Source organism: Pezoporus occidentalis, unplaced genomic scaffold (assembly GCF_034315485.1).
Source record: "Pezoporus occidentalis ecotype Australia unplaced genomic scaffold, CSIRO_AGI_Poc_V1 ctg324, whole genome shotgun sequence".
Lineage (NCBI taxonomy): Eukaryota > Metazoa > Chordata > Aves > Psittaciformes > Psittacidae > Pezoporus > Pezoporus occidentalis.
Genome location: NW_026915202.1, coordinates 287,038 through 311,800, shown reverse-complemented (window position 1 = coordinate 311,800; position 24,763 = coordinate 287,038). Strand labels below are relative to the sequence as shown.

Below are 24,763 nucleotides of genomic sequence, written 5' to 3'. Positions count from 1 at the left end.
CTATATAAGATAACAGAAAGATTCAGTTGTACAAGCAGACGTTTAGCATTTACCATTCTCGTGTAGCTTGGTATTGTTTAGAGTAATAATAAGAAAATAATCAGTTTATCTTATTTGAAGTATCTGTAAAAGATTGGATGATGAGAAGGCGAAATAACGCCTGGTTTGCCATCTCAGTTGGCTTTCCAGTGGTCTTAAAAAACTGGCCATGGGAGTATCACTCAGGTCATGAATCCTCTAGTGATGGAGATGAAGGCTCTGGTGTCCTACACCAATGTGAATGAGTGTTTGAAACAATAGAGACCGATGTCTTTACCGGCCTGATAAATTTCTGTAGGAGTCAACATTATTCCTCCATAGCCACACATTTGGAGATCCCATTTTTTGCTTGTGATGTGTTGCAGGATTTTAGTTCTGCCAAAGCTGCAAGGCACAACCAAGGACTACTGAGGAAAATGGCATTCCTTGATTTGCAGAGACACAGAAATGGTACTGCCAGTGTGAGTCTTGCCTGGGAGACTGGGAAAGGTGTGGGGAATAAGATAAAAAGGTTCAGAGTGTCATCAGAAAATCAGGATAAAAATATTAGTGAAAGGCTCCCCCCGATATACATTATGTGGTAGAATGCACTAAATAAGCATTTTACTAGTTTGGGATTTCCATGCAAATTTCACCTATCTTCTGCATAGGGTGAAGGTCTTCCTGTAGGTATCTGAAGGGTCTGAGAGACTAACTTTACAAAACTTAACTAAACAGATCTTACTATGCACTCTGTAGAGGCTGTCTTGAAGCTAGCAGCAACTCAGTGCATGAAAAACCTTCTTCCCCCTTCAGGATGTGGTTAACTTGTTTTTCAAAACAAGAAGGAGTTAATCTTGCAGGGTGTAACTTAGTCATAAATGTTGGCAACAGCATCCTGCCTGCTGCCTGTGAGAGGAAGACGAGTTGAGGAGTGTGTGTGGTGGGGTCTTTTTGACTGCTAACCAGGCTGCTATGGAAACTATCGCTCCATCAAACTACCAGACGTTATTTCCTGTTGGCCTCTTCCTAGTATCAGTGAGTGGAAAAAAACACCGTGTTTTAGACATGCATCCCTTCTTGCTGTGATGCAAAATATCTTGCTGGGATCTCTTCAAAGTGATCTGAAAGGCCAGACCTCATTTGAATCCCGAAGTCTACAATTCATGGCCCTGCTGATGCTTTTTAATGTGCCAATCTCCACTTCATTGTACAAAGTCTACAAAATTCAATCAACAAGAAATCCAAGTTATCAAAACCATATTTCTAATCTTAGTGGTCATCAGGACAGTTGGATTTCAGTAATCATCATCCCAAATTCAGAAGAAAAAGCACAAAACAAACCACAACGTTTTGGCATAGTAAAGCTTTATTTTGGTCACTACCACAGGAACCTAAAATGCACGTGCCATACACTTTGCAGAAGAAATACAGGTTTAATAAAGAAATGCTTCTATGGTTGAACATTATCTGGTTGAAGTGAATCACTTCAGATCCAAGCCAGGTCTTCTCTTCTACACTAGAAAATTATTGTTATTAAAGCTATCTAAGAAACATTAAAGCTGCAAATAGCATCTATTGTGCCTGAACTCTCTCAACAGCAATACATCAGCTCACAGACAGTAACACAATATGCCTGTAAAAGGTGTTTTACAAGTCTATATATGTCTATAATGAGGACTGGATTTTTCAAAGCTATTGAAGTAGGTGAGATGCTTTGAATCAAAAGCTATTCAAAGGGGAGATCAAATTCTACTTAGCGAAAGAATGAGGAAAAATACGCTCTCCTCAGGCACAGAGAGAAAAGAAACAGCAAAGGTGGTTACAACTCTTAAAACTAATTCAGCTAGGCAGGATTCACCAGTATAAAATGTCTTAAGGGGAAGGTGCTGTATTGTGTTCTGGATGGTTATAGTCAGCAGATTTGACAGTGGCTGTTCATCCCATTGTGTTGCTGATACACTCTCCCTCCTGCTTGTTTTCAGGTTCCTGTTGCCTTGCTTCTTCACTGTCTGCAAGAGCAAAGTGTGGTTTAAACTACATTTAAGGCAATTGGACCTACATGCCACTGTTTCATAGCTGTCCGGATAAGACAGGTAGACTCACAAAACTTAAGCTGCAGCTATCTTTTGTGCCTCTTTGGATGCCTTAATTTAAAACTCCTGCCCCCTTCACTCTTTCCTCCACTTCCTCACACATTAGTGCTTTGGAAGCCTTGCTTTTGTCTCCTTTTTGGGGTTTCCTCCAGGCTTTGTGCTCTGCCACTTGAAACAGTCACTGAGATAACCCTGAGGAGCTTCTGGTAATACCCAACCTGCTCTCGCAAAGCAAGTTGGCTGCAGAGAAAATCTGGGGACCAGCCACCAAGGCCTGAGCTTTGGCTACAGAAAGGGGGTGTCTTCTTTGTGATTTGTGAGGGAGCTCTTTAGTTGTCGGGGGTGGTTGTTGGTCTGGGGAGGAGTTTTTTGTCATGGTTTAGGGGGGTTCCAGAAATCTACAGGAGTAACTTAAAGGAAACAGGACCAGATGGAAAGCTATCATTGCTTGTGGGGTTAGAGAGGTACACAAAGGCAAGTGGGCTTTCCTGGCATGTGCTTCCAGTATTTCTACTGGTCAAGCTGTGTGCTTCCTTACCTCAGAAAAGAAACAGCTTGATACTCATGAGTGTATTGAAGGCGATGCTTTTTGCCAGCAGGACTCTTATACCCAATACAGCCATAGAGAGCGTGTTCACTTTTTCCACTTTGGTACCTGCTTAGTGATAGAGAAAAGATGGGAGAGATCATGGTCTAGATTTGGATAGTGTGATATTGGCAGAAAATGGGGGGGGGGGAAACAAACAACAGGTAATAGTTTAAGGGAAAGAAACAGCTACAAAGGAAAAGATAGTAGAGAAACATGGCAACACCAAGGGAGGAGGATGTCTATCTAGGCTGGATTTTGCTTCCTGTTGCTTGTCTGTTACTAAACTAGCTACCTTGAAAAAGCAGGTTGTCTTTGATGAGTACGTTGTAGTCTGATTCCTCTCCCCCTGAGGAAATACATTTCCATGCATTTATTCCCCAACATAGTAATGGAATTCACAATCTATTTGGATAACTAACCTCGTGCAGAGGTGTCTGTGGTGTTGCAAACCTTCCCCATTTCTGGCTCTTCAGCGTTCTCTTCTGTAGCACAATAAAGAAAAGGAGTTATAAACATTATCTACATTTTTAAAAGGATTAAACAAGGCGTTCATATGACCCAATACAGCCAAAGCTGCACAAATGCACAGAATTGTACCTGCCAAGCTTGCGCTGGCTGTGATGGAGCTGCCGTTGAAATTTGCCGTGCAGTTCACCTCTGTGCCTTTTGTCACGCTCACCACCTTAACAGTATTGTACAACCCCTCTGATGTCAAAATGGGTGCACTCGGTTCATATGCGACTTCGTTAGAGGACATGTCCAAGATGATGTTCTTCGTATAGACATTCCTTGCCAAACAAGCTGCTTTCCCAGTGCTGTCATCTTTCAGTTTCTTTGATTTCATCAAAATGACTTGTGGGACAGAACTTTTTTGGATGTCTGTGAAAATAGACATTGTTTGGGCATGATTTGATGAAGATCTTTTAGAAATTTGGGTAATGGACTGTGAACATTTCTTTAAACCAAGAACATTTTGTTGCAGTCAATGGGCTATGTGCTAACCTTCGGCTGAGGGGAAGCAAACCTTTTCTTGTCAGCAGAGGAACCAGAGTCCTAAACTCTTTTGAAAAGGCATAAAACCTTTTACGTGAGAGACCAGAGTATCACATCAGCATTTCTGTAAGTGTCTGAAATGGCGTTTGCTCAGTCCTCAAATATTACCTTCAAATCAATGTAGACTGATGGCAAAATAACAGAATTTGGCAGTTTCCTCTGGTCTTACATTTACAACTGAAGATTCAGTGGCTGGAAAAACAGATCTTTCTTCAGAATGGTAACTTTGTATTCCATTGTCCCTTTGGAATTGGAAGTGGCCTTAAATTGTTCCAAAACAGACATTTATTCCCATGCAAGATATCCTACAGACCTGTACTAGTATTAGGCAGCACCTAAGCAAACCCCGTACCCTTCTGGAATGAGAGCAAGATGGTTTAGGCATGCAAAATTACATGGGACATTTTTGCACCCCTTTTAAGACCCCTGAAATCATCGTCACAAGTCTTAAGGTGTGCACCTGGGTATTTAGGAAAACAAAGATCAACCCAACAACCTTCCCTGCTGCCCCAGCATTCCTGCTCCCACAGGAAAGCGGGGGGTGACAGCCACCTTTTTTGTACATGATGAAATTCCAGATAAAGACAGGAGGAGCCGAGGCTTTTTAGAACCTCTACGTACCTCATCCACGTTTTCAAAGCATAGCCATTTTGGTAGCCAGTTTTCATTTATCCTAAGTGGCCTTGGGTATGCAGCAGTTGTGAAAACTGAATCCCAAGGATATTTAACCTCCTTCCTCCTCTGTCTCCATACCAGCGGAATTATTTCCCTGGTGTGGTGCCAGGGTCAAAAACTCACTTCTCATATCAGAGAGTTAAAGATCTGTCTCAAAACCTCTCTCCACTGCCACTGAACTCTGCATTCCTGCCCAAAATGAGGCAGTGAAAACCCACTGGAGGACAGGACACTTCACACCGGGCTCTCAGAGTGCTATCCAGCCTGGGATATGAGGATCATGGAGCAATAGTGATGTACAGAAGCAGCCCAGTTGTCCCTGTGAAGTCTTCCTAAGCAGATACAAGCTGAGGATTTAGCTTGAAGCCCCGGCCGGAGCGATTGCACTCTAGAGATTATTGCAGCAGAAAATTCTTACAGCGAACCCAAACCATCAGATTCTTTCCCCACCTTAATTTTAACATAGATTTTAGAAATAAAATCCTGTTACTTACTTGGTTCAACCGTGAGCGTGGTACCACTTCCAAACACGAGCTTATGTAAGCCCACACTGGTGATACGTCCGTCAATAACTACCTCTTCCCCGTAGCATTTGAAAGTGGTGTAAAAACAGAAGATAAAAAGCCAGCTATTTGTCCTACTTACCCACGTGTGCAACCCCAAAAGGGTATCCAGAGCCACATTTTCTTCCAAACACGGAAAGGGAAAAACAATCATTGAATAGTTCAGTGATTTCAAAAAGCTTGACTGAGCAAAACGTTCCCAAGTTCTTCCTTCTCTTTTCGAAACCCCGTGAGCTCTGTATTCCCAAGAGAAATAGAAATATTGAAATAATGTTATGTATGTCTCCTGAACGATTTCAGTCACCCATGTCCTTTCTTCTCCTAGATATATTGCCTTTTTTCCTTCTCTGGGTACTTGTACAGAGCCCTGTGTTGTTTATACCACCGTGGTACTCCACGTCCCAGACACAGTGATACGTATCATAACAAAAACTACCTCTTCCTTCTTTTTCACTGCGCAGATTACAGAGGCAGTCATATGACTTCTCTAGTGGTTTCTGAGCCATATGAAGGAACATGAGATGGCTTTCAAAGAATGGTTGAAAATAGTACCCAAAAGGTTGAATTATAAGTGAAAACATGGGGATTACGTGAGGCATCTGGAAAGCCTCATGGAGTTAAGCTGGACAGAAAGCAGGAAAGAAAAATCAGTACTTTTAGTGCTATCCCAAAGCATTTATGAAGCTGCTTCTGGGCTGCAGGAAGCTGTCCACTTTTTCACCTTGCGTTTGGTTTCAGTGCTCAGGAGCATGAGAGATGTACCTTATCTGGTCTCTTTGAGTTGGTGTGTGGTGGTGATTTGGTGCCTTTGTGTCTTTGTGCTGTTTTAACCACGATGAGAACGTAGGCAAAATGATTGCTCTTTGTTAAGTAAAAGCACTGCACTCCTGGAAGTGGCTATTAAAGAGTAAAGGAATTGTTGCAGGTTGATCAAATCCTCCGTTGTTCGACACTGTACGGCACCGTGTTTCCACCTTCAGGAGAAGCGAGTGAGACAGTTTTGTGTGGTGGCTCAGGCTTTTTCAATCACTGTGGTACGTAGTACACACCATGGTAGCCAGTTTTACAAAAACATTTGGTTTTTCTCAGTGGCAGGTGGTGTCTTCTCTTTCCTGTCCTTTGAAGAGCTGGATTTTACTTTCCATCTATGCTGCTCTACTTCTGAACTCTCCAGCACTGATGCAGAGAGGTTGCTATACACTAAAAATAACATTATCAGCATCGCTTTTTCTGGCAGATAGGGTAGTGTTAATCTCTCACTAAAATATTGCCCATACTGGTCAAAAAGAAATAGTGTTCCCATTGAGTTGTTAGAGCTGCTCGCACTTAAAGGTTTGTCTTCTAAGAAACATCAAGAGAGTTAGGGTGAACTATTTTTCTGCCAGTCATTAACTTTCAGTTTAGTTTCATTCCACACTTTCTAACTCTTCCTGGACATTCAACTATTTATCAAGGCCGATTTCATGCTGAATAAAAGTCAGTACATGTTTATGAATGGCTCAGAAGCGATTCTGGTTTAGCTGATGGTGGTTTAAGAGAATCTGTCTTGCTGTGTTACAGTTCCTTATTTACTCAGGAATTTGATTTTTAATATTTCTTGAGTGCCCTTTTTATAAGGGTCTTGGGAGGTTTTTCATGGTTATGTGCACCACTTTTTCTCAGTTTCTTTGATCCTGTGAACTAGATTATTTGAGTTGGCTTGGGACTTCTGATTCATCTATATGTGCCTTTAACTGATTTTGAAGGTGGGGAACATTCAGTTGATTAACTAAAGTTGTTTTTTTAACTGTTTTTTATCTTACTTTAATGACTTTGATTAATGGCTACCTGGAATTGTGGAGGAGTTTCTGAACCCTCAAATCCAGTTCCAAGACACAAAAGGAAATAGCATTAACTCATCCTGCACACAAATCTGTGTGCCTCCATGTCGCATTACTCAGTATTTTTATTTGCATTACTGTTTTTACCAAATACAAAGGTATATTTCTCATTTTTAATCACTGTTTTTATTCCTGCTGCTGTATTTTCCAGTGTTAACACAGACATGTTCATCTGCTGTTCCCTTTATTGTATCAAATTATTTTCTCCTCCTTATTGACTCGCTCTTCCAAGAAACTTGCAGCTGGCTGATGTGATACTTCCAGTCTCTTGAGCTGTTGGCAGGACAAAAAGAAGCTCTAAATACCTCCTGCAAAAGACCTGGGTACTTCTCCCACACCCTTTCCAGTGAGACTGCATCCTCCTTGTCACTGAGATCTCAGATGCAGTTAAACAGCCTTTTTTCATTCCGGTGGCCACAGAAACACACCTGCCTTCACAGCCTCGCACAAACCACACACTTGGATTTGGTTGGTTTAAAAGTTGAGCTCTGCCTTTGGTTTTTCTTTCTCTGACCTGGTCCACCCCCCAAAAAAAGAATTGCAGAAGGTGCTCCAATACGGCCAGTGATGAATTAGAACATTTGGGCTATCAGTGTTCCACAAGATGATACTGAACATAGAATCATAGAATAGTTAGGGCTGGAAAGGACCTTAAGATCATTCAGTTCCAAGCCCCTGCCATGGGCAGGGACACCTCACACTAAACCATCCCACCCAAGGATTTATCCAACCTGGCCTTGAACACTGCCAGGGATGGAGCATTCACAACCTCCCTGGGCAGCCCATTCCAGTGCCTCACCACCCTAACAGTAAAGAATTGTGTCCTTCAGTTCTGCTTCAGAGGAAAAAGTCTCCCTTTCTTCTAGAGAAGTGTCCTGTCATAGTGGGAACTGGTGGAAACAGCCAAACTTGTTTCCAAAGGTGAAGAGGTTTCAGACTGTGAGAGGCCTGAGGTTTGGCTTGAAGCATGGGAAGAAAGGTAGCAGAAGCTTAACCCCTATCCTATACAGCTCCAAGGCCCAATCTGGGACCCTGACAGCAGGTATGTGTTAAAGCCCAGGTGGATTTCGTGTCTCTGTGTGAACGGCACAGAAGTAGCGGGCAGAGTCCTGAGGCTGCAAGGCACGCAGGGACAGAGATGACTTGGATTGCGAATTGTCCCAGGATGTTGTGGCTCGACCTTCCACCGCTGCTGCGTACTCTGCAGCACCCAATGACCACGAAAGGGACACCCACTCGAGCCTGCCTCCGGGCGCCTGACGGTACCACCGAAAGGGGTAATTCTCGAAGTTGAGGCCGTATCCGCGGCAGGAGAGGAGCACGGAGTCCCCGGGCGCTCGCAGCCCTCCGCCGGTCTCCTCCAGCCTGAAGCGCGCCCACATCCCGGTGGATGGAGAGCGCAGGCAGCAGAGCAGGGGGCAACCCCGACCGGAAGCCGTTCGCCCGCTCCCCCCGGCGCCCCACTCCCCGGCACAGCGACCGCCGCCACCCCACTGTCCCCCGGCAAAGCCCCGCCACCACAGCAGTGCCCGCCTGCCCTTCTCGGAGCTGAGCCGCGCCTGATGCCGACACCGGGGCCACGGCACGAAACCTTCCCTCTGCCTTCGGTCTTCCTTCCCCTTCTCTTCCCACCTCTTCCCTTCCCTCTGCTTTTCCTCCGCCAGTCCTGTCCCTCTCCTCTTCCCCAGCCCCGGGCTCGCTGCCCTCCCCGCCGGCCCTCACCTGCCGACCCCAAGGCCAACGCCAAGGCCAGCAGCCACGGGCCCAGCACGGGGACCATCACGGGCGAGCCGGAGAGGAGCCGAGCGGAGTCGGGCTCTGGACCTCTCCTGCCCGCTCCGCCTCCTCGGCCCCTCACCGGGCAGCGCCGCCGCCTCTGCCCGCCCCCAACAGACCCGCCCCGGCCCGGGTGACAGCACAGGGTGTGAGACATGGCCAGAGCAGGTCCTGCTCACCTCTCCCCAGCTCCTCTCTGCCCACACATCCGCTCTGCTCAGGTTTCACACATCTCTGGGCCGCTGACAGCACCCAGACACAATGAGACTCCCCCCGGCTCTGATCCCAGGCACAGCCTGCTCACTGACTTGCCACGGAGACGGGCTGTGACCCCTGCGAACAGGCAGGAGGGGACAGCTGAAGAGGAGGAAGCTGATGTTGTTCAGACGCGCCCCAAGTATCTCCCACTGTGGTCCCTGCAGGGAGCAGTAATAGAGCGCGCTGTCCTCCAGCTCCAGCCCAGAGATGAAGAGTGTCCCAGAGCTGTCATCAGCCTGGCAGGAAAACCTCTTGCGAAAAAAAGGGGCTGTGTGGCTATAGGAGCCTCCCCGGCCTTTACTCTGCAGCAAGTACTGCAGGGGTCCACCCGGACGTTGCCGATACCAGGCCACGTAAACATAAGAGGCATTGGAGCTGTAAGTACATCTTAAGGTCCCGGTATTCCCTGCCTGCCACCGCCCTGCAGACACTGTCGCTTGGATCTCATCGCTCTGAAATGCAACTGAAAAAAAAACAAAGCAGGGGTATTCAGTTAGTGCTTTGCTCTCACTGACACAAGAAAAAGGCCCACAAAAGGGTCAACTGAAGGGGGCAATCGTTGCCAGACAACGAAGTTGCCGAAGTCCAAGAGCTTTGAGTACCCCAGAGAAGAAGGGGGCCAAGGGAAGAAGGAAAGGCACAGAGACTGGCTGGGTGACAAGGAATATTCTGAAACCCTCCACAGGATTCACTGCATCTGGGACTCAGGAGATGGGAAATGGCAGTGCTGGAAAAGGAGCTCTTGCTGGAAAGCCACGACCACCATGATGTGCACAGATGGCTCTCCCCTGCACCTCTCTCCCTGGAGCAGGCCTGTGATGCCACAGCCCACGACTCCACTCAGCTTGTGCACCCTGGAGGGGCCCCAGCAGCTTTCTGTTAAAGCTCAGCTTGATTTATTATCTCCGTGTAAACGGCACAGAAGTAGCGAGCAGAGTCCTGAGGCTGCAGGGCGTGCAGGGACAGAGATGATTCAAGCTCTGAACTGTCCCGGGAGACGTTAGCTCGACTCTCCACGGACTGCGCAAATTTACTGACTGAAGAATCAAAGCTGGTGATGGACACCCACTCGATTCTGCCTCCGGGCGCCCGACGGTACCACTGAATTTCGTAATCCTCGAAGGTGAAGCCAATTGCCCGACAGGAGAGGAGCACGGAGTCCCCGGGCGCTCGCAGCCCTCCGCCGGTCTCTTCCAGCCTGAGCTGCGCCCACAGCCCTGCGGATGCAGAGCGCAGGCAGCCGGGCAGGGCGCAACCACGACCCGAGGCGTTCACCCGCCGGGCCGGCGCCCCCACCCCGACACAGCGACCGCCGCCACCCTCCTCTGTCCCGGCAAAGCCCCGAGCCCAGGGCAATGCCCCGCCTGCCCTCCTCGGGGCTGAGCCGCGCCTGATGCCGACACAGGGGCCGCGACTGCGGGACGAAACCTTCCCTCTGCCTTCCCTTCCCTGCTCTTCCCTCAGTTCCCTTCCCTTCTCTCTGCTTTCCCTTCTCCAATCTTGCCCGTCCCCGTTCTTTCCCTGTCCCTCTTCCTTCCCCAGCCCCGCGCCCGCTGCCCTCCCCGACCGGCGCTCACCTGCCGACCCCAAGGCCAAGGCCAGGGCCAGCCGCCACAGCCCCAGCCCGGGCACCATCATGCGGGAGCCGGAGAGGAGCCGAGCGGAGACGCGCTAGAGCCCGCTCCTGCCGGCCAAGCAGCCTCGGCCCCTCACCGGGGCAGCGCCCACGCCTCTACCCGCCTCCAACAGACCCGCCCCGGACCGGCCCCCCGGTGCCGCGGCCGGAGAAGTGAGGGGGATATTGCGGGAAGGGTGGCGGTGCCCAGGAGGAGCGCTGCGTCCCGACGGAGGCTCCCGGCCCTCGACGTTTGGAGTTACGGTTTTTCTCTTCGCCTGTAGGCCCGAGGAAGGCCGGCTTTCCAGGGAATGGCCAAACAGCTGCCTGCGAATGGGAAGTAGGGAATGAATTCTTTACTTGGCTTGTGCGTGCTTTTTCTTAACCTGTTAAACCGTCTTGATCTAAACCTACGATTTTCTTTTACCCTTCCAGTTCTCTCCCCCATCCTGCTCGGGGCATTTAGTGAGCACCTCTATAGTGCTTATCTATCGGGGATCACCCACAATGGAAGGGGAAAACTGCTACCTGGGAACGATGCAAAGTACCAGACATGCTGGAGGCTGCTCAGCTGGAAAGGCTCTAAGGCTCCTAGTGGAGACCAAGTTGAACATGTCAGCAATGTGACCTTATGGCTTTATTGGGTTTACATGGCAAGGGTTGTGAAGCCAAGCAGGCGGCAAGTATCTGCGCAAGAACACGGCTGCCCATGTCAGACATGGGTGATCAGCCAGCTCAGATTGGTCCATTGCTGGCCAAAGTTAAGCCAACCAGCTAAGCTGGCAGTGCCTTTGTGGAAGCATATTTGCAACAGGTAAAAAGTACTGCACAGCATCTGTGAGGGAAAAAACAATCCAGACACCAAGGTCCGTAAACGAGGTTGAGAAGATGCTCCAGGTGACAGAGCACAGATTCTCCTGCAGCCTGTGAATGGTGAAACAGATTGTCCCGCTGCAGCCCATGGAGGACCCTGTGCGTGTAAGCTGGATATACCCTGAAAGAACCCGGTGCACTTAAAGAGCCCAGGGAAGAGCAGGCTTTCAGGAAGGATCTGTGGCCTTTGAGTGGTCCACACTGGAGCAGTCTGTTTCTGAACGACTGTATCCCATGGGGAGGTACCACAATGTTCATAAAGGACTGTATACTGTGGGAGGGAAGTGACAGCACCTCAATCCAAGAGAATTGCTCTAAGCCTCACACCCCCTCCTCGACTATGGCAACTCTCTAAAAATTGGGCTGGGCGCAGCAGGTTTATGTTAAAGCTCAGCTGCTTTTCCTGATTCCGTGTGTACAGCGCAAAAGTAGCGGGCAGAGTCCTGAGGCTGCAGGGCACGCAGGGACAGATATGCCTCAGACCGGGAATTGTCCCGGGAGACAGTGGCTCGACCTTCCACCGCTGCTGCGTATTCCGCGCTATCCGAGTAGCCTCTCGAGAAGGACACCCACTCGAGTCTGCCTCCGGGCGCCCGACGGTACCACAGAAGCTCATAACTTCCAAAGCGGAAGCCGTATCCGCGGCACGAGAGGAGCACGGAGTCCCCGGGCGCTCGCAGCCCTCCGCCGGCCTCCTCCAGCCTGAGCTGCGCCCACACCCCTGTGGACGGAGAGCGCAGGCAGCCGGGCAGAGCGCAGCCCCGACCCGAGGCGTTCACCCCGACACAGCGACCGCCGCCACCCTCCTCTCCCCGCAAAGCCCAGCGCCCGGGGCAGTGCCCGGGACTGAGTCGCCCCTGATGCCGACACAGGGGCCAACATCGCCGGATGCAACCTACCCTCTGCGTTCCCACTCCTTCTCGTCTTTTGTTCTCCTCTCCCTCTGCCTTCCCTTCCCACCTCTATTTTCCCTCTGCCTTCCTTTCTCCAAAGCTCTTTCCCCATCCCTTCCCTGTCCCTATTCCCCAGTCCTGGGCTCGCTGCCTTCCCCGCCCGGCGCTCACCTGCCAGCCCCAAGGCCAATGCCAGCAGCCACGGCCCTAGTTCGGGCACCATCACGCGGAGCCGAATTGGATCCGAGAGAAGCGGAGAGGGGCACGGGCCCGATCCTGCCCGCCCCGCTGCCTCGGCTCCTCGCTAGGCAGCGCTGATGACTCTGCCCGCCCCCAGCAGACCCGCCCCACGGTACCGCGGCCCCTTCGCGGCAGTTGAGGGGAGAGGAGAGAAGGGAGCTCCGGGAGGGTCGCACGTACAGGAGGAGCGCGGCGCCCCTGCAGACGGAGGCTCCCGGCCCTCGAGGTTTGGAGTTACCGCTTTTGTCCTCCCCGTAGGCGCGAGGAAGGCCGGCTTTCCTGGCAACGGCCAAACACCTGCCTGCGAATGGCAAGTAGGGAATCAATTCCTTTTCCTTCACCTATTAAACCCTCTTGATCTAAACCTACAGCTTTTCTTTCGCCCTTCCAGTTCTCTCCCCCGTCCTGTTGAGTGGGCATTGAGCGAGTGCCTCTATGGTGCTTAGCTGCCTGTCGGGGCTCACCCACAATGGGAGGGAAGGAACTGTGTCACGTGAAAGGGGGAGATTTTCTCAACCTCTACTGCTCGATCTATCAGTGCCCCAGGAAAGCAGAGACCCTTGTGCCCAACCAGGCTCAAAGCATCCTTAATAAAGTGTTCTGTTAACTCAGTCCTTCATGGGTGCCAGCAGTCTCCTGCAGCGGGTAACATCAGGCGGGCAGACCCACTGAGGTGTCCCCCCGATGCTGCCTGTGCGTTTCCCTGAACCAGCCAGTCGAATCGGCCTCCGATCTAGCAGGACTGATCCTTGAAGGGTCTCTGTAATGGGACACAGACTGGCTGGGGATATCTTGGCTTTCTTTGGGTGCTAATGGACATTATCAAACACCAGCGGCTGAGAAAATCACTCCCCCTTTCACGTGACAGCCCTGAAGCAGGTGGAAGAGACTAGAGATCCAGAGCCACAGAGCCCCATGACAGGAGCTTGGAACTATGGAGAGCCCATTTTGTAACAGGTTTATCCCGAAGGACTGCAGCCCTTGGGAAGAAACCGCCCGGGAGCATTTTCTGAAGGCCTGCTGACCACGGGAGGGAGGATGTAAGAATAGAGATGAAGTGTGATCAATTTACCCCCAACCAATCGTCCCTGTGCCACCTGGAGAGAGGATGTAAGGAGTGAAGCTAAAGGGGAAGAAGGGAGGATGCATGAGGACAAGGTGGATTTAGTTTTCGCTCTGCTTTATTCTGCTGCTCACATTTCTGCTTTTATTTTGGCATGTTTCCTTCATTATGCAAGAAAGGACAGGAATCCCTGTGATGAACAATGATAGTCCCTCACTCCCTGCCAACAGCCCTGAGCTCTCACTCGATGTTGCAGCACTCACTCGTCCCACACCTTTTGCACCCCGAGCGGGCTCAGCAGCTTTCTGTTAAAGCTCAGCTGCTTTTCCTGTCTCTGTGCGAGGAAGTAGGGTACAGAAGTAGCGAGCAGAGTCCTGAGGCTGCAGGGCACGCAGGAACAGATATGCTTCAGACCGGGAATTGTCCCGGGAGACATTAGCTCGACTCTGCACGGACTCCACAAATTTAGTGACTGAAGAATCAAACTTGATGTAGGACACCCACTCGGGTCTGCCTCCGGGTGCCTGGCGGTACCACCGAATGCTATATTCCTCGAACCTAAAGCCGTATCCGCGGCAGGAGAGGAGCACGGAGTCCCCGGGCGCTCGCAGCCCTCCGCCGGTCTCCTCCAGCCTGAGCTGCGCCCACATCCCTGTGGATGGAGAGTGCAGGCAGCCGAGCAGGGCACATCCTCGGCACGAAGCCGTTCACCCGCCGCCCGGCGTCCCCGCAACGGCACAGCGACCGCTGCCACCTTCCTCTGTCCCGGCAAAGCCCCGAGCCCGGATCAAAGCCCCGCCTGCCCTCCTTTAGCTGAGCCGCTCCAGAGGCGGATAAAAGGGCCACGACGGTGGGAGGAAACCTTTCCTCTGCCTTCCCTCTCCTTCTCTTCGTTCTTTCCCTCCTTTTCCTCTCCCTCTGCTTTCCATCTTTCCGCTTCCATTCCCTTCTCTGTTCCTTTCCTTTGACAATCCTCTGTCCCCGTCCCTTCCCAGTCACTCTCCCCTTCTCCAGCCCTGAGCTTCCTGCCATCCCCGCCAGGTGCTCACCTGACGTCCCTAAGGCCAAGGCCAGCAGCCAAGGACCCAGCACGGGCACCATCATTCGGGAGCCGGAGAGGATCCGAGCAGAGCCGGGCACGGACCGAATCCTGCCCCCAACCCCGCCGCCTCGAACCGCCCCACAGACCCACCCGGGACCGGCCCCCCGGTGCCACAGCCTCTTTGCAGCACGAGAAGGAGAGGGACGGGGTGGGTAGCAGGGCACAGGAGGAGTGCGGTGCCTCGGCAGACGGAGGCTCCCGGCCCTCAACGTTCGGAGTTACGGCTTTTGTCTTCACCCGTAGGCGCGAGGAAGGCCGGCTTTCCTGGAAATGGCCAAACACCTGCCTGCGAATGGCAAGTAGGGAATCAATTCCACAGTTTTCCTTCACCTATTAAACCCTCTTGATCTAAATCTAGGACCTTCTTTTACCCTTCCAGTTCTCTCCCCCGTCCTGCTGAGGGGACATTGAGCGAGTGCCTCTGTGGTGCTTAGCTGCCTGTCAGGGCTCACCCACAATGGGAGGGAAGGAACTGTCACATGAAAGGGGGAGATTTTCTCAACCTCTACTGCTCGATCTATCAGTGCACCAGGAAAGCAGAGACCCTTGCGCCCAACCAGGCTCAAAGCATCCTTAATAAAGTGCTCTGTTGAGTCAGTCCTTCATGGGCGCCAGCAATCACTGGCAGCGGGTAACAAACGGGTAGATCCAACGAGGGGACCCCCTGATGCTGCCTGCGTGTTTCCTTGAAACAGCCGAATCTCCCTCGAATCCATTGGGACTGTTGGGTGAAGGGTCTCTATAACGAGACACTGACTGGTTGATCACACAGGTCTCGACTTTGGGTGCTCATGGACAAAAACACCAGATTGAGAAAATCTCTCCCTCTTTCACGTGACAGCCCTGAAGATGGTGAAGAAAACAGAGCCCCATGATAGCATCGGGACTGTGGACAGCCCATGTTGGAACATGTTTATCCCGAAGGACTGCAGCCCTTGGGAAGAAACCACCCGGGAGCAATTTGTGTAGGCCTGATGACCAGGGGGAGGAGGACATAAGGGTAGAAATGAAGTCACTGACGTACCCAACCCATCACCCGTGTGCCAGCTGGAGAGAGGAGGTGGATCAGTCAGGAGTGAAGCTAAATGTAGGGAGGATGAGGACAACGTGGATTTAGTTTTCACTTTCTGCTCCTCACATTCTTTTTAGTATAGGATCCATTTCCTTCAGTGTGCAAGAGAGGACAGGAATCCCTGTGATGAACAATGATGGTCCCTCACTCCCTGCCAACAGCCCTGAGCTCTCCCTCATCGATGTTGCAGCACTCACCCGTCTCACAGTTTTTGCACCCTGGGCGGGCTCCACGTTTCTGTTAAAGCTCAGCTGCTTTTCCTGTCTCTGTGGGCCGTACTGTGCAGAAGTAGCGAGCAGAGTCCTGAGGCTGCAGGGCACGCAGGAACAGATATGCTTCAGACCGGGAATTGTCCCGGGAGACATTAGCTCGACTCTGCACGGACTCCACAAATTTAGTGACTGAAGAATCAAAGGCGATGTAGGACACCCACTCGGGTCTGCCTCCGGGTGCCTGGCGGTACCACCGAATGCCATATTCCTCGAACCTAAAGCCGTATCCGCGGCAGGAGAGGAGCACGGAGTCCCCGGGCGCTCGCAGCCCTCCGCCGGTCTCCTCCAGCCTGAGCTGCGCCCACACCCCTGTGGATGGAGAGTGCAGGCAGCCGGGCACGGCGTAACCCCGACCCGAGGCCGTTCGCCCGCCGCCCCGGCGTCCATACCCCGGCAGAGCGACCGCCGCCACCTTCCTCTCTCCCGGCAAAGCCCAGGCCCCGGCACAGGGCCCCGCCTGTCCTCCTTTAACTGAGCCGCTCCAGCGGCCGGCAATAGTGCCACGACGGTGGGAGGAAACCTTTGCCTTCCCTCTCCTTCTCTTCTCCCCTTCCCTCCTTTTCCTCTCCCTCTGCTTTCCATCTTTCCGCTTCTCTTCCGTTCACTTCCCTCTTCCCTTCGCCAGTCCTGTCTGTCCCCATCCCTTCCCTGTCCCTCTCCCCTTCTCGCTGCCCTCCCCTCCAGGCGCTCACCTGCCAGCCCCAAAGCCAAGGCCAGCAGCCACGGACCCAGCGCGGGCACCATCATGCGGGAGCCGGAGAGGATCCGAGCGGAGCCGGGCACGGAACGAATCCTGCCTGCCCCGCTGCCTCTGCCCGCCCCCAACAGACCCGCCCCGGCGGTACCGCGGCCCCTTCGCAGAACAAGGAGAGGAGATATCGCGGGGTGGGTGCGGAAATAGGAAGGCCGCTGCGTCGCGGGAAAAGGATGCTCCTGGCGCTCGACGTTGCAGCACTCACCCGTCCCACAGCTTTTGCACCCTGGGCGGGCTCAGCACGTTTCTGTTAAAGCTCAGCTGCTTTTCCTGTCTCCGTGTGAATATACTGTGCAGAAGTAGCGAGCAGAGTCCTGAGGCTGCAGGGCACTCAGGAACAGGGATGACACAGACCGGGAATTGTCCCGGGAGACATTAGCTCGACTCTGCACGGACTGCGCAAATTTAGTGACTGAAGAATCAAAGCTGATGTAGGACACCCACTCGGGTCTGTCTCCGGGTGCCTGACGGTACCACAAAATGGTATATACCCGGAACTGAAATCCGTATCCGCGGCAGGAGAGGAGCACGGAGTCCCCGGGCGCTCGCAGCCCTCCGCCGGTCTCCTCCAGCCTGAGCTGCGCCCACACCCCTGTGGATGGAGAGTGCAGGCAGCCGGGCAGGGCGCAACCACGACCCGACGCCGTTTACCCGCCGCCCCGGCATTCCCACCCCGACACAGAGATCGCCGCCACCCTCCTCTGTCCCGGCAATGCCCAGCACCCGGGACAGGACCCTGCCTGACAGCTTCGGGGCTGAGTCGCGCCACCTGCCGATAACGGGGCCGCGACCGCGGGTCGAAACCTTCCCTCTGCCTTCCCTTCCCTTGTATTCCTTCTTTCCACTTTCCTTCTGCCTTCCCTTTTCATCTCTTCCATTCTCCACTGCCTTTTTGCCAATCCTTGTCTCCATCCTTTCCCTGTCCGTCTATTCTTCCCCCTGTCCTCTCCAGCTCCGCGCTTGCTGCCCTGCCCGACCGGCTCTCACCTGCCGAAGCCAAGGCCAAGGCTAAGGCCAGCAGCCACGGACCCAGCGCGGCCACCATCATGCGGAAGCCAGAACAGAGACGAGCCCGTCTCCTGCCCACCCCGCCGCCTTGCCCCCCCTCCAACAGACCCTCCCGGGACCGGGCCACCGGTGCCGCGGCCCCGTTGCAGTATGACAAGGGGAGGGACGGGGTGGGTAGTACGGCACAGGAAGAGCACGGCCCCCTGGTAAAAGGAGGCTCCCTACCCTCGACGTTTGACGTTACCGCTTTTCTCCTCCCCCGTAGGCGCGGGGAAGGCCGGCTTTCCTGGAAATGGCCAAACACCTGCCTGCGATTGGGAAGTAGGGAATGAATTCCTTTATTTTTCCTTCACAAACCCTCGATCTAAACCTCCTTTTCTTTTACCCTTCCGGTTCTCTCCCCCGTCCTGCTGAGGGGACATTGAGTGCCTCTATGGTGCTTAGCTGCCTGTCAGGGCTCACCCATAATGGGAGGGGAAGGAACTGTGTCGCGTGAAAGATTTTCTCAACCTCTACTGCTCGATCTGTCAGTGCCCCAGGAGAGCAGAGACCCTTGTGCCCAACCAGGCTCAAACTGTCCTTCATGGGCGCCTGCAGTGTGAAACTGTGCAAGACAGGACAGGAATCCCTGTGATGAACTCCCTGCCAACAGCCCTGAGCTTCCCCTCATCGATGTTGCGGCACTCACTCGCCCCACAGCTTTTGCACCCAGGACGGGCTCAGCACGTTTCTGTTAAAGCTCAGCTGCTTTTCCTGTCTCCGTGTGAGGAAGCACGGCGCAGAAGTAGCGAGCAGAGTCCTGAGGCTGCAGGGCACGCAGGAACAGATATGCTTCAGACCGGGAATTGTCCCGGGAGACAGTGGCTCGACCTTCCACCGCTGCTGCATATGTCGTGGAAGTCGAGGAGGGATTGATGAAAGACACCCACTCGAGTCTACCTCCGGGTGCCTGACGGTACCACAGAACGAAGTAAGTCCCGAAGTTGAAGCCGTATCCGAGGCAGGAGAGGCGCACGGAGTCCCCGGGGGCTCGCAGCCCTCCGCCGGTCTCCTCCAGCCTGAGCTGCGCCCACACCCCTGTGGATGGAGAGTGCAGGCAGCCGGGCAGGGCGCAACCCCGACCCGAGGCGGTTCCCCGATCCCCGGCGCTCCCGCCCTAGCACAGCGACCGCCATCACCCTCCTCACTCCCAGCAAAGCCCAGCGCTAGGGCCCAGGGATCTGCCTGCCCTCCTCGGGGCTGAGCCTCCCCTGACGCCGATACCGGGACCACGACCACGGACGCAACCTTCCCTCTGCCTTCCCCCTTCCTCTCCTTCACTTTGCCTTCCCCTTTCCTGTCTTCCCTTCGGTAGTCCTGTCCCTGTCTCTTTCTCTTCCCTCTCCCCTTTCCCAGCCCCTGGATCGCTGCCCTCCCCATCTGGCTCTCACCTGCCGGCCCCAATGCCAAGGCCAGGAGCCACGGGCCCAGCGCGGGCACCATCATGCGGGATCCGAAGAGCAGCTGAGCGAGGACGCACTCTTGCCCGGTCCTGCCCGCCCCGCCTCCTTGCCCCTCGCCATGGCAGCACCGACGCCTCTGCCCGCCTCCAACAGATTCGCCCCGGACCGGCCCCCGGTGCCGCGGCCCCTTTGCGCCCGGACAAGGGGTTTGGGGATATCGCAGGGAGGGCCGCGGGGCACAGGAGGAGCGCTTCCCCCCGGGCAGACGGCGGCTCCCGGTCCTGATCTCCCACCACCGCTGCAGCCCTGTCCCGGCCCTGCCAAGCCCTGCCGAAGGGGGTCGGGCTCCATCCACCCCAACCCGCCCTGGCCCCGCTCCCATTCGCTGCTCGCGGGGACAAATGAGTGCGGAAACAACCTTCCGCAGCCTTGTCGCCTTGCCCCACACTCCTTTCTGCCGCTGTGAGGTCCCCCTTCCTTCTGCCATTGCAGCCCCTTCGAGCTGCAGTTCATCCAAGGTCTTGCAACTTACTATTCTTTGTTTCGTGCTTGGCCATAAAGCTGTCCTGTGTGTGATCAGTAACTTGGCATTCTGTCTTCCGTGCTTTCTACGCAGAGGTGGACAGCTGGAGATGCTGCTAGAGATTTGACGGGGCTGCAGGGATCTGCTGGGGCTCTCAGGAGCTGAATCTCCTTGTCAGCCTTCTCAGGATGGTTACTAATCCCATGGACATCAGGGTCCACGAAGCTAGAACTGCTTCATCTTCAGCTTTCTGCATATTTGCCCTGCCTGTACCCTTGTCACCCCTGTCTCTCATCACACTATTCTTCAGTTAGAGCCCTGTTACCCCCTTGTTACAACTCTAAACCCAAGAGCCGAGTTGAAGGTAGTTGGAATTGCCAGGTCATTTTCACTATGCTTGCTTTAGCTTTTCCAGAGTAGACTTTCTGCTGACTGGGATGTATGTGGGAGGATATCTAACCATATGCAACACAGAGAAGGATATCCTGCGTAGTGCTGAAGGCATTAAGGTAAAAGCTCCTTTCCTGTACCTTGGCTACAAGAGGAGCAAGAGGAGGGCCTGTGGTCCATCAGGTAGCTGTGCCAAGGGCTAGGGCTGGGTTGAGACCTCAGAACACTGTCACCCCAGCAGACTGGGGTGTGCAGTATCAGGTGTTGGACAAACCAAGAGCAGGTAAGGAGTGATGCTGCAGGTTAAGTCCAGGGAATGTCGATCATTTCCTTTAGAAGTGTTGGTTTCTGTGTGAGGAAAGTTGTGTCCCCGCTGATCTGCACAGTCCCATGATCCTGTGTTTCTAAGTCCCTGGTCTGAATACCCCTGCTTAGATGGGGGCCTTTGACAAAAGTAGGGAGTAATTGGGCTGGGAGATGTTGGAAAGGTTAATGTAAGGAGAGGATCATTTCAGGGACAAAAGCACTGCCAAGGCTGGAAGACGCAGAGGTTCACCCCTCCTATGCTGTTCTTCGCAATGCAGATTTTGCACGAGTGGAAATGTGGCTTAGTTTAATGTGGTACTTCAGAGCACAGTAATAAATCGCAGTGTCCTCAAAAGAGACATTTGCTATTTCTAAGGGGGCTGTTTTATTTTTGTAGACCACCACAGAGAACTGGCCACTGCGGAACTTGTCATTCCCTGAATCTTTAAATGCTTGTAGGAGAAATTTCAAGGCTTCCCCCGGGAGCTGGCGGTACCAGAAGAAGTTCAGACCGCTGCCACTGTCCTCGATGGTGGACTGGCAGGGCAGAACCACTCGCTGCCCAACTGTGGCTGACACATTGGAGAGGAATTGCTTCGGGGGGTTACCTCCAACAAGACCTGCAAAACAGAAATGTGTCTGCAGAGCAGCTTGCTTCCTTCTCTCTTGCTTTGTGTTTAAGGCTGTTTGCTCCACACCTTTCCTTTTTCCAAGGGAAATTTCAGATATCTACTTCCACCACCCCTCTGCATTACTGCCTGACCTCATCTTGTCAGCACATAGCTGTGCACAGCCTACTAAAAACTGTGGGAGACGATAGGAAGCACATGAATATACTCACCTGTCTGGATTAGCAGGACACATGCTGGCAAAGCCATGGTGAAGATCATTTTTCCCAGCTCCGGAATCCCTGTCCCTCGGAAGATGCTTAACACACTAGAGAGCAAGGCACAATGAAATCGCTGCTTCCTGAAGAGTGTGCCAGAGTGTGTGTGACAGTCACACCTCTGCTGTGAGGAGGGCAAGAATGAGGCCCATTCGCCTTTGTTTTCGCGGCATAGAGTGGACAGTCTCGGTGCCTTCCTGGGTTCCTGCCCGGAGCTTGGCTCCGGAGCCGCGTGCGGGGGATGCAGCGGGGCACGAAAGGGGGGTCCGATGCCGGTACCGGGCGGAGCAGCAGCGCCACCTCCCGGGCCCGGGCGCCGCTGTCCGCGCCCCCGACACACACGCCCGGCCCCGCCCGCGGCGGTTTTTGCTCGGCCGCCGCCCCGGCTCCTCTCTCCGTGCTTGCTGGGCGCAGTAGTACACCGCCGCGTCCCGGAGCCGGGGCCCAGAGAGCCACAGCACGTTGGACCGGCGATCTGCCGCCACCGAGAGCCGCCCCGGCGGGTCCAGCAGCGCTTTGGAGCCTTGAAGAGCGCTCACGAGGAATGCGGGGCCTCGGCCCGGGACCTGACGGTACCAATGGATGAACTCGTAACGCCCTAGGTTGGGGTGTGAGCAGTTGATGCTGATGCCGGTGCCCTCGGTGGTCTCTGCCCACGGGTCCTGCTGCACCTGGGCTCTCCCCACAGCAGCTGCCAACACATAAGGAAAGGAGAAACGTTGTCAAAGATCACTGAGATCCGATTTTCCCACAGGGTTAGCAAGAGTGGCAGTGAGAGACCAGATGGGGACACGTGCCCATCAACAGGGATGGAGTGATCCCGGCATGGGTGGGAAAAATACACATGGAGAGAGAGAGGATGAAAGGTGCATGGGTGGGTGGATGGAGGGAGAGAAGGGACGGGGGAGTTGAGGGTGCCTACAGTGAAGGATGGAGGGCTGAAATCCGAAGGAGAATAAATGCTGAATGCAGAAGGGGGTGAGAAGATGGAATAAATACAGCGTGCAGGAAATCAAACTTCTGCCCAGAGCTGTGAAAGAAGGGGAGAAATGGGGGACGTAGTGGAGTAGGAAGAGGGTAGGAAGTGGGGGACGTGGTGGAGTAGGAAGAGGAGACTCGGAGGGTTTGCAAAGGGGGACGAGGGGTGTCAGAGAGGCAGGGAGGGGGAAGGAGGCGTGGAAGGAGCGGGAGAGGTTGGCGCTGGGCTCCCCGCGGAAGAGCCCGGGCACAAACCGGCCCCGCCACCGCCGCCAGCCCCGCGCACCCAGGAGCACCGCGGCCAGCCCCGCCAGCGCCGCCGCCCGGCACCGCCGCATCCCGCCGCTCCGCCGCCCGCGTCCTCCCTGCCCGCTGCAGCCCCGGCTCCGGGCTCCCGGCTCCTCCTCTCCGCCACCTCCGCCCCTTCTCTCGTCCCCTCCCCGCCGCCAGCTCCGCCCCGGGGCTGGGTCCTGCGTCGGCTTTGCTGGGGGTCTGAGCCGGCCTGAGGGTGCTCAGCGCCTGTGCGCGGGCAGAAGGGGGTCTTCGGGGAGAGGGACTGCCCCCTCTTCCAGCAAGGACGCCCATCAGGAACCAGCTTCCACCGCTGCAGGAGATGGAGCAGCTTCTCGGAGCTGTTTCCCAGCGTGGGGGCTGCAAACACCAGCCACGGATTTCCTGCGCAGGGCAGAGAGAAGGCTGAGCTCCTGCCTTCCCTTGCCCCTCTGCAGTCCCAGCGCAGTGCCTAGAAATTCTCTTGTGGCAGAGGGAGTGTGAGGAGTCCTGTGCCCATCGGCACGCAGGGCTCAGGAAGGCCAGGGCCGCTGTGGAATCACAGAAAGCAGGTCGGGAGGGACCTCCAGGGGCTGCTCGGAACAGATATCGTTAGATCAGGTTGCCCAAGGTCACATTCACTCCAGCCTTGAGCATCTCCCATTACTGACATTGCACAACCTCCCTGGGAAACGTTTTCTCATCATGTGGAATGACCACAAACGCTCTGACCCTGGAAACCTGCTGCTCTGTCCTGCTAATGGGCAGAACAGTGGAGCGTGTCCTCACTATGAGCAGGACATTTCCTCCTGATGAGGGGCACACAAGGACACAGACACACAGCTCATGCACATCAGTGTAGAATTATGTACCAATTCTTTTCCAGTGTGTACTCAGACATGCATGTGGCACATCCTCATAGCCAGGAACCCTTGGGCTTCCTTCCTGCCGAGAATGGCTGGAGCTTCTTCCTGAGAAACTCGAGTGACCCAGACTAATGTCACTGGCCTTCTAAGGACGCATCCAGCACTTGAGCTAAGTCTTCTGCCAGGACTGCTGCATTCCTGACTCAGAAATCCCAAGGCCTTTCATGCCTGTGCTCAGAAGAAGCCTTCATTGGGAAACAGGCATGGCCCAAACCTGGAAATGAAAAGGCAGCAGTGTTGGAAACCAAAGCACAGCCCATATCATTAGCTGCAATGGTTTGCATCAAGATGAGCTTGTCAGATAATTGTTACCTCTGCAAAGGCACCTCTGGTCCTGCGGCAGTGATGGGCAGATATAAAAGGCAGGCCAGGTCCCTGCTCTCTCATCCACTTCTCTTGCCTCCTCCTCCTTGAGAACCAGGTGAGTCTGAAGCCCCTTGTCCTCCTCCTAAAAGCGCGGTCTATCCTCAGTGAAACTCTCAGCTGATGTTAGCCTTATCCTGTGCTGGGGCTTGCAGCGTTGTGCATAGATGAGAGAAGTGGGGAGAATGTCTGCCTAGAGAAAGGCTGGGAAGTGGCTGAAGGGGCTTTTGGTTTACAAATTCCAAGAGACCCTCCCTGTCCCAGGCTGCTCTATATCGGCAATGGAGACCCTGTGGCACCTGGCGCAGCTTCCAGCTGCCCGCTCCTTATTGGCTCTTTGCCACAGGAAAGCCAGGCTGCTCCTCATCCACCCTTGTGCTCATCCTCTGCTTGCCCCTGCCCTGTGTCCAGGTGAAGCTCCAACACCCAGACATGTCCTGCTACAACCCGTGCGTGCCCTGCCAGCCCTGCGGCCCGACCCCGCTGGCCAACAGCTGCAATGAGTGCTGTGTCAGGCAGTGCCAGAGCTCCACTGTTGTCATCGAGCCTCCTGCTGTGGTGGTGACCCTGCCCGGCCCCATCCTCAGCTCCTTCCCTCAGAACACCATTGTGGGCTCCTCCACCTCCGCTGCCATTGGCAGCATCCTCAGCTGCGGTGGAGTGCCCATCAACTCCGGGGGCTTCGACCTCTCTGGCATTTCCCGACGCTATGGTGGCAGGAGGTACCTCCTCTGATAAACGTGCTGGGAGAGCCCCGGGAGACATCTGCAGGAACTCAGGGCATGGTGCTGGATAGAGGATCGATCTTCTGGATGTTTTCAACACAGCTGAATGAGCTTTCCTTTCTCTCCCTTCTCCACAGCCAAGAACCGCAGACTC

At 53.9% G+C, this 24,763-nt stretch overlaps 2 protein-coding genes, 1 long non-coding RNA gene and 6 gene segments (V, D, J or C); 1 reads left to right on the top strand and 8 right to left on the bottom strand.

Moving 5' to 3' along the window:
• Positions 1 to 1,369: 1,369 nt before the first annotated feature.
• LOC134168822 (M1-specific T cell receptor alpha chain-like) lies at positions 1,370 to 22,682 on the bottom strand. Its single transcript, XM_062628870.1, has 7 exons — positions 22,612 to 22,682; positions 21,729 to 22,038; positions 4,926 to 4,981; positions 3,301 to 3,582; positions 3,123 to 3,185; positions 2,653 to 2,772; positions 1,370 to 2,030 (listed from the first exon to the last, which is right to left on the bottom strand). The coding sequence occupies exons 1-6, from the start codon at positions 22,661 to 22,663 to the stop codon at positions 2,654 to 2,656; spliced, it is 882 nt and encodes a 293-aa protein (XP_062484854.1). The 5' UTR covers positions 22,664 to 22,682; the 3' UTR covers positions 1,370 to 2,030; position 2,653.
• On the bottom strand, positions 9,236 to 10,700 carry LOC134168813 (Ig heavy chain V region 6.96-like). The segment is given in 2 exon segments: positions 9,236 to 10,125; positions 10,486 to 10,700. Coding segments are annotated over 2 exon segments (399 nt in total).
• LOC134168819 (Ig heavy chain V region C3-like) lies at positions 11,467 to 12,587 on the bottom strand. The segment is given in 2 exon segments: positions 11,467 to 12,117; positions 12,461 to 12,587. Coding segments are annotated over 2 exon segments (390 nt in total).
• On the bottom strand, positions 13,750 to 14,730 carry LOC134168817 (immunoglobulin heavy variable 3-11-like). The segment is given in 2 exon segments: positions 13,750 to 14,244; positions 14,642 to 14,730. Coding segments are annotated over 2 exon segments (399 nt in total).
• Positions 16,947 to 17,862, bottom strand: LOC134168818 (Ig heavy chain V region 914-like). The segment is given in 2 exon segments: positions 16,947 to 17,384; positions 17,780 to 17,862. Coding segments are annotated over 2 exon segments (396 nt in total).
• Positions 18,444 to 19,300, bottom strand: LOC134168816 (Ig heavy chain V region C3-like). The segment is given in 2 exon segments: positions 18,444 to 18,877; positions 19,231 to 19,300. Coding segments are annotated over 2 exon segments (399 nt in total).
• Positions 20,544 to 21,604, bottom strand: LOC134168814 (T cell receptor alpha variable 9-1-like). The segment is given in 2 exon segments: positions 20,544 to 21,081; positions 21,303 to 21,604. Coding segments are annotated over 2 exon segments (414 nt in total).
• Positions 22,683 to 23,439: 757 nt separating the features above from the next.
• Positions 23,440 to 24,212, bottom strand: LOC134168823 (uncharacterized). The gene is made up of 2 exons (XR_009966675.1): positions 23,834 to 24,212; positions 23,440 to 23,735 (listed from the first exon to the last, which is right to left on the bottom strand). It is a non-coding gene; the product is annotated as an uncharacterized LOC134168823 (long non-coding RNA).
• Positions 24,213 to 24,221: 9 nt separating this feature from the next.
• Positions 24,222 to 24,649, top strand: LOC134168821 (feather keratin Cos1-1/Cos1-3/Cos2-1-like). Its single transcript, XM_062628869.1, has one exon. The coding sequence runs from the start codon at positions 24,317 to 24,319 to the stop codon at positions 24,617 to 24,619; it is 303 nt and encodes a 100-aa protein (XP_062484853.1). The 5' UTR covers positions 24,222 to 24,316; the 3' UTR covers positions 24,620 to 24,649.
• The last annotated feature ends 114 nt before the right edge of the window (positions 24,650 to 24,763 follow it).